This window comes from Geotrypetes seraphini, chromosome 12 (genome assembly GCF_902459505.1).
Source record: "Geotrypetes seraphini chromosome 12, aGeoSer1.1, whole genome shotgun sequence".
Lineage (NCBI taxonomy): Eukaryota > Metazoa > Chordata > Amphibia > Gymnophiona > Dermophiidae > Geotrypetes > Geotrypetes seraphini.
In genome coordinates, this window is record NC_047095.1 from 85,558,577 (window position 1) to 85,566,751 (window position 8,175).

General features: G+C 43.9%; 1 protein-coding gene across 4 annotated transcripts in view; it reads right to left on the reverse strand.

The window, feature by feature from the left end:
* Positions 1-6,214, reverse strand: part of RASAL2 (RAS protein activator like 2) — a 502,399-nt gene extending 496,185 nt beyond the window's left edge. Inside the window, exon 1 of one of the 4 annotated variants that reach the window (XM_033915463.1) lies at positions 5,092-6,214. In XM_033915463.1, the coding sequence (XP_033771354.1) occupies positions 5,092-5,272 (181 nt within the window). In that variant the 5' untranslated portion in view covers positions 5,273-6,214. The remainder of the gene's footprint in view (positions 1-5,091) is intronic. The other 3 variants (XM_033915461.1, XM_033915464.1, XM_033915462.1) reach the window with 3 other exon arrangements.
* Positions 6,215-8,175: the final 1,961 nt, after the last annotated feature.

Genomic DNA, 8,175 nt, shown 5'->3' on the forward strand with positions numbered 1-8,175 from the left:
TACTGTCAGGGCTCTACACATGTCTAAATCACTCACTGAGCGATTGAGTCAGTGGCATTCCTAATGGGTTACTCCAAGACGGTTTTACCAAGTTTCGCCGCTATCTCTGCCTTTGGGACAGCAGGAACACAAAGGCACACTATCAAAGGCGGGACTAGCCACGGCAGACCAAGTTCTCTGTTGGGAAAAATAACATTAAATAGGAACCACTGAAGGACCCTCAAGAGGTGCCAATGCAACTACTGGACATCAAATTGGGCCTAATGAAACAATTTGTCAGAGCTCTAAATAAGGAGCCGGCAGTTTCAAGTACCTTCAAGACATCTTCCCTAATCTGTTTAAGACAAAGGTCAAAGCTGGTGCCTTCATTGGACCATAAATAAAGAAGATAAGAACATAAGAATTGCCATACTGGGACAGACTGAAGGTCCATCAAGCCCAGTATCCTGCTTCCAACAGTGGCCAAGCCAGGTCCCAAATACCTAGCTAGATCTCAAATAGTAAAACGGATTTTATGCTGTGTATCCTAGGAATAAGCAGTGGATTTCCCCAAGCCGTCTCAATAATGGCCTATGGACTTCTCCTTTAGGAAATGATCCAAACCTTTTTTAAACCCTGCTAAGCTAACTGATTCCACCACATTCTCAAGCAACAAATTGCAGAGTTTAATTACACGTTGTATGAAGAAATATTTTCTCCAGTTTATTTTAAATCTACTACTTAGTAGTTTCATCGCATGTCCCCTAGTCCTAGTATTTTTGGAGAGTGAACAAGCAATTCACTCAATTTACCTATTTAAAATGTGAAAAATATATTTACCCTTTCCACTCCACTATTTTATAGACCTCTATCATATCATCCCTGAACTGACTCTTCTCAAAGCTGAAGAGCCTTAGCCGCTTTAGCCTTTCTTCATAGGGAAGTTGTTCCATCTCTTTATCATTTTTGTCACCTTTCTCTGTACCTTTTTTAATTCCGCTATATCTTTTTTGAGATATGGTGACCAGAACTGCACAAAGTATTCGAGGTGCAGCTGTACCATAGAGCAATACAAGGGCATTATAACAGTTTCTATTCTTTTCCGGATAATTCCTAATATTCTATTCGCTTTCTTAGCAGCCACCACACATTGAGCTGAGGGTTTCAACATATTTTATTTTATTTATTTATTTAGATTTTTATCCCGTCCTCCCAGTAGCTCAGAACGGTTTACAAGTAAACATTCACAATGGAGTGAATTGGACATACAAGATTATACAGTAGATTTAAATACTTGGACATACGAGACTGTGCAGCAGTGTAAATATAGGGACTATACAGCAAATTAAGAACAGTAGTTTAAATATAAGTAGTTTAGTTTAGATACAAGTTATTTGATATAGGCTGAGAATGGACTATACAGAAATTTTTGGCAGAAGATTAGAATGGAGAAAGAAGGGTAGAGGTGGGGTTTAAGGGGTTGGGTGTAGACTTGAAGGTGACCTTTAGTTGAAGAGGAGGGTCTTTACCATTTTCCGGAATGTCATTAGTGAGTTCTGTAGTCTGAGTTGAGGGGGGAGTTGGTTCCAGAGTTGGGGAATGAAGTGGCTGTAGGAGTATTTGCGGGCAGTTTCTGATAGGAGGGACCTTCCGGGGGGGGAATGCATAGGCGTATCTCCGTTTCTGAGCGGAGAGTGCGGGTGGGGATGTAGATGGGTAGCTTGGATTTTATGTACGGGGGGTGGTGGCATAAATTCTTTTGTGTGCTATTGCCAGGGCCTTGAATGCACAGTGTTGGCTAATTGGGAGCCAGTGTTCAGCGCGGAGTTTTGGGGAGATAGGATCATGGTAGTTGAGGCTGTGTAGGAGGCGGATAGCTGCATTTTGGACCCATTGGAGGCGCTTGAGATTTTTTTTAGTTATTCCATTAAATAGGGAGTTGCAGTAATTCATTCTGAAGAGGATATATGCGTAGAGGAGTTGGGCTAGGTCAGGTGTGGAGATGTAGGGTTTGATCCTTCTCAGTTGGCGGAGGTAGTAGAAGGAGATAGAGACTACTTGGGATATGTGGGTGGATAGGGATAGGTGTCCGTCTAAGGTTACTCCTAGGCTGCATACTTGATTTGTTGCCGTTAGTAGAGTGGAGTCCCATGATAGTGATACCTAGATCCTTTTCCTGGGCAGTGACTCCTAACATAGAACCCAGCATCACATAGCTATAGTTAGGGTTCCTCTTTCCCACATACATCACTTTCCACTTGCTCACCATAAACGTCATCTGCCATTTTGATGCCCAGTCTTCCAGTCTCACAAGGTCTTCTTGAAATTTTTCACAATCCTCTTATGATTTAACAACTTTGTGTTATCAGCAAATTTAATTATCTCACTAGTTATTCCCATCTCTAATCATTGATTAATACATTAAAAAGCAGCAGTCCCAGCACAGACCCCTGGGGAATTCCACTATTTACCTTTCTCCATTGAGAATATTGACCATTTAAACACACTCTCTGTTTTCTATCTTTCAACCAGTTCTCAATCCATAAAAGGACATTACCTTCTATCCCATGACTTTCTAATTTCCTCAGAAGTCTTTGATGAGGTAGTTTGTCAAATGCTTTCTGAAAATCCAAATACACAATAACAAACCAGTTCACCTTTATCCACAGGTTCATTCACCCCTTCAAAGAAATGCAGTAGATTGGTGAGGCAAGATTTCCCTTGACTAAAACCATTTTGGAGTGTAAGGAATTTCCCAAGAAGCTAGCTAGGAAGGAAAATGCAGCTTAGAACAGCTTTGTCGCAGTGGTTCAGGGCTTCCTGGGCAATCATAAGGCCAAAAACTATATAGAGATTGTTAAGAATCTGGTGAAGAATTATAGTAAAATGGGCTGTAGGATAAATCTCAAAGTCCATGTTCTTGATGCTCATCTTCACAGAAATGAAAGAAGAAATCCAACAGGAACTGCAGTAAAAATGCGACAAGCAGCCAAAAAACAAAAAGAACTACAGACAAAATGTACAAGATGCAGGCTATGTTTATTATATCAAATGTAAATGCGGTTAATGTTACCACCCTTCAAACAAACCATAATAAACATAGCCTGCATCTTGTACATTCTCTGCAGTTCTTTTTGTTTTTTGGCTTGATGCTCATCTAGACACATTCCAGGAGAACATGGGAGCATAATCAGAGAAGCAATGTGAGCGCTTTCACCATGATATACTGGACTTCGAACGCTGCTACCAAGGACAATATAATGAGAACCTGATGGGAGACTACATCTGGGGACTGATTCATGAAAGTGACTTACAATATAATTGCAAATCTGAAAAACTACTCACTTCCAAATCTGTGGTCATCTTTGTATAAATGCTTTTAATGATAACAGAATTATTCTGCTACATCTAACATACAAAAAGGACAAAAGGAAAATATGAACTTGTACTGCATTGTTCTGAACACCTGTTTTCCAGACTAGGCAACTTTGATGTTATGTTAATAATACTTGGACTATCAATAATAATAAAATGTTAAGCGCGCATGCGCACTCGAAAGTCGTGTTCCCTGTTCCGTTGCGACGGCACGAGTGCGCACTTAACGTCACAGTCTCCTTTTTTTCAAGCCGCTGCTAGCGACGCACCGGAGCTGGACCCCCCGTTGACCCTCCCACCGCTACAAGGCTGGCAAACCCGGCAGGAGCAGCAGCGTCGCAGGCAGACTAAACGCTGCTTCGGGTCTTCTACTGGCCTAATTTTCTCTGCCGCTTCCCTGATGACATCATGCAGGCATGGGGGGGGAATGGGAGGCAGGCAGGCTGGCATCGGAAGGGGGGTGGGGGTTCAATGGAAGGCAGACAGCCAGGATGGCATCGGGGGGGGGTTCCATGGAAACATGCTGCTCAGGGGAATGGGAGGCAGACTGGCATTGGAGGGGGGTGGGGGGTTCAATGGAAGGCAGGCATGCAGGATGGCATCGGGAGGATTTCCATGGAAATATGCTGCTCAGGGGGATAGGAGGCAGGCTGGCATGGGGGGGTTTCAATGGAAGGGTTATGGGAGGCAACGGAGGGGGTGGGGGGTTTTCAATGGAAGGCAGGCTGGCATCGGAGGGGGGGGAGGAAGGAGGCACTGGGGGCACTAAGGACATAGAAAGGGGCACTATGGACATAGGAAGGAGGCACAGGGAGATTCACAGACAGAAAAAATGACAGACAGGCAGCATGCAAGGAGAGAGAGACAAAGAAAAAAAATACCCAGACAGACAGACATCTACTCTAGCACCCGTTAATGTAAGGGGCTTAAAGACTAGTTAAGAAATATTGTTCACAGCCACAAATGAGAAGACCAAATATCATGTTAATAAAGCACTTTGTTACCTTCCAATATTTTAATAACATATCCAGTTTCATGATTAAAGAACCTACATACTGTCCTATATAGTGTACAATTATTTCCTGTCATAACACCATATGCTGAACTCAGAATCAGAATGGAGCCCAGCATTCAAGTCTTTATCAATCCTGCTAGCTAAGTAACCAGCAAATCCTAAGGTCCATTCCCTACAATAAATGGTGGTTTTCCTGCATTTACCTAAAAAAATAAACTTCTTTATAGACTTAAAGACCAACAAACAAGTTGCAGGTGCAAATGTAATAATAAGGTTTCACTTCAACTTATTTACTTCTCTATTATCTCAGTGCACCAACTGATGAATTTAGGTAATTTCATATTCATCAAAATTTTCAACTTTATCCCAAAAAGTAATCAACCTGGTGAAACACATATCACTTAACAGCTTTAATAGTTATTCTCGTTAGTTGTTTAGAGCTCTTAATCTTGTTATCTCCATAGCCCTGCTGATCCTAGCTTCCTGGAAACTCCAGCAATTACCCATGGCTTCTTTCAACTCGTGCAAATACAGCAAGAAAGATACTGTGTTGTGACCCAAAGAAAAACAGCTTACAGTACTTCCAAACTTTATTGGGAAAAAAAAAAGACATATAGAAGAAAAACGGTAAATCGCGGTGCAAGAACCCAATTTCCCAAAGACCGAGACATATTCTTTTCTTGACAGAACAGTGTAAAACGAATAAGGACTCTGGTGCTTACCATACACTCGCACCCAGCCTTGCTGCTGGCAGACAGACTCCAGGAGGATGCGGTCCAAAGTGCCACTAAGAGGAGATGAATCCAGGTCGTCCGGCACGGAGTCCTGCTCCAAGCCCGAAAACCCCTGAAAGTTGTCCTGGGCGCCAGGTAAGGACTCCGCGCCCTGCGAGTGATCCATCATCGTCGTGTTAGTCGAAAGAACGAGTCCCGGGTCTCGAGCTCTCGCAGGTACTCTTCACGACCCCAGCTCGCTCATGAATAGGATTGTTCCAGCTCAAGCAGACGGTTGGACGGACCGTGTTCCTGAGCGAAATATCCGAGTTCCGAAACGTTTGCGCTTAGCTCTTTCTTCCACATATGGAACTGTTGGGGTTACTCTGGGCTCCGGCCCGCTACGCCTCCTCTTCTGACTCGGGAGCTATCTCGTCTCTTTAAGCTTCGAACCGATACCCCAATACCATATCCAAGTCTTCCCAGACCATGAAAAGCCGATTCCCGGGGCTCGCCTGGCTTCGCTTCCCGTAGCGGTTCGGTTCTGCCGGTGGGCTTAGCCCGCTCCGTCTCGCCTCTCTGCCCCCCGGAGCCGCTTCTGCCTTCTCTCGTTCCAGTCCGTTTCTCCCCCCCACCCCGCCGGCTTTTTCGTCAGTCCCTGGCGGCCTCTGTCCTGCTATGCCCCAAGGTCCGGCCGCTGGCCATGGAGCTACTTTACCCTCTCCCGGTATTTCCGTCCCCACCGGGTACTCGTGGACAGGGAAGAGCTCACGCGCGAGCACGCACACACATCTCCGCGTGACAGCCCGCGAGCGCGAAAGGGAAAGCTCGCGGCTGCGACCGCGTCTAAGCGCCCGAGGAAATTTCAATCTCAGCGGCCGCTCGCTGGTTCTGTCGGCCGGCGGCTCGCGGCATCCCTGGGAGATAGACCTGAATAATGGAGCGTAGAGAACCAGCACCACGCATGGAGAAGTGGAAACGTTCGAATCAGACCTGAACAATCGCCAAAAGAGCTAACTCGCGGAGTCCTGAATACTGTGTAAGCCGTGGGAAATGAGTGCAAGCACTGGTGGAGGAGGGCGCGGTTCCTGCTCTTTGATTGAAGTCATTTGTTGTTTTTGTTTCACAAAGGATTAAACTATGTTGAGAAACTGCCAAGCGAATCCACCTACACGTTTAAATGTGCCTCAATCTATGGCAGTTTGAGATAGCTGGCAGCACAACTCCAGTATATCTTCCAGTGTGCTGGCTGCAATGTGTATTAGGCAATGATATTTATTTTAAAAAAAGAACACGAAACAAAAACACCATCCTGGAAGCTCAGAAAAAAAGTATACCACATATTAAAAAAAGATGAAGCAAGACAAACAACTGGTCAGGTTATTAAACCCAATATACGGTGCATCCTTTACAAAATGGAAAACAAGAAGTTAAAACAAAGATACTAGGAATGAGCATAAACACTGCCAAATTAAATGTAAACAGTCATAAATTTAGATCAAACAGTCATAAATTAGATCAAAGAAAGTTTGAAAAGAAGCTGGCCAAAGAGACAAACATTAGTAATGAAAACTTTTTCAAGCACATCAAAAGCAAGAAACATGAAAAGAAGTAGACTACCACCAGGGAGTGAAAAGAGTGTCCTGAAAGGACAAGGAAATAGCAAACTCAAGAGTCCACTTAGCAAATTGTGTTAAGATAGCGTATGTGATAGCTGTTAGTGTTGACCTCCAACAAGCCTTCCACATGTTTAAAAAAAATCTGACAAATCAAAAAATACCAAAAGGGAGAACACAATATATAACCGTGTAGAAGGGAAAAATATCTGCCACAGAATACATTAAAAAATATCTTCTGTAAGATGACTAAGGCCCTCTTTTACTAAACCGCATTAGAGGTTTCAAAGTAATGTACTGCACACCCAGTCATGCCACCTAAATAGTGGGGTACCTTACAGGGCACTGCTGTGAACTTCACAAAAAGGGTGCCATGGCTTCTCCTCACTACAGCTCCCTTATAGGTGACGGTGAACCCCCAAACCACCTCCAGAATCTCCTAGACCCACTTATCTACCACCCCAATAGCCCTTATGGCTGAAGGAGCCACTTATATGCCAGTAAAAAGGATTTTGGGGGTGTATAGGGCTGAGTACATGTTTAAGTATCAATGCAGTGATTACAGGAGCTTATGGGCATGGGTCCTCCTCTCTATGGGTCCCTAACCCAGCCCCAAGACGATTTCAGCTGCCTCTGGGCTGGACGACTAGGCTTTCCTATGTCAGGCGGCCAGGTGATAATGGTCAGGAGGCTGAAATTTAAAGTTCTGAATAAAATTTTTATGGGGGTGGAGGGGGGTTGATGATCACTGGGGTAGTATGTGGGGGTCTGTGTTATGTGTTTTCAGTGCTTATCTGGTGAGTTTAGGTGGGTTTTTGTGACTTAGACCATGTTTTACATGGTCTAAGTCACAACGTCCAAGTTCCGTCTAGGCTCTGTTGTTAAACTTTCGGTTATACATACTGTACGACTAAGTCTAAGCCGGCCCACGTCCCGCCCAATTCCCGACCTCGACACGCCTCCTGAAACGCCCCATTTAGCTTTGGATGTTGAGCGGCACTATGAAGACCTAGGTCATTTAAAAATACGTCCAAAACCCTGTATTATTATCGGCGCTTAGATGTTTTTGAGAAATGTTCGTCTAAGTGCAGACTTAGGCCGGTTTTTGGACGTTTTTCTCTTTCGATTATGAGCCCCTTAGGGTTTTTATTAGACTTATCATTGTCATTTAATGGCCACATTGCTGCTGTAGTTAGAAATGTATTTTTAAGGTTTGTTTAGTGTTGAAATTATGAAATTTGCTCTCTCCCACCAATTTTTGTCAGGTTATGCACATCTTGACTATTGCAATGCTCTTTTGTGTGGGCTGCTTAAGAAGTCATTGAGGGCCTTGCAAATGGCCCAGAATGTGGCAGCGCAAGTGATTTAGAACATTTCATGTTGTGAACATGTCCCTTTTGTTGACTGATTTATATTGGCTTCCAATTGTTTGGAGGATTCAGTTCAAGCTTGTGGTTTTAATGTATAAGGCATTACA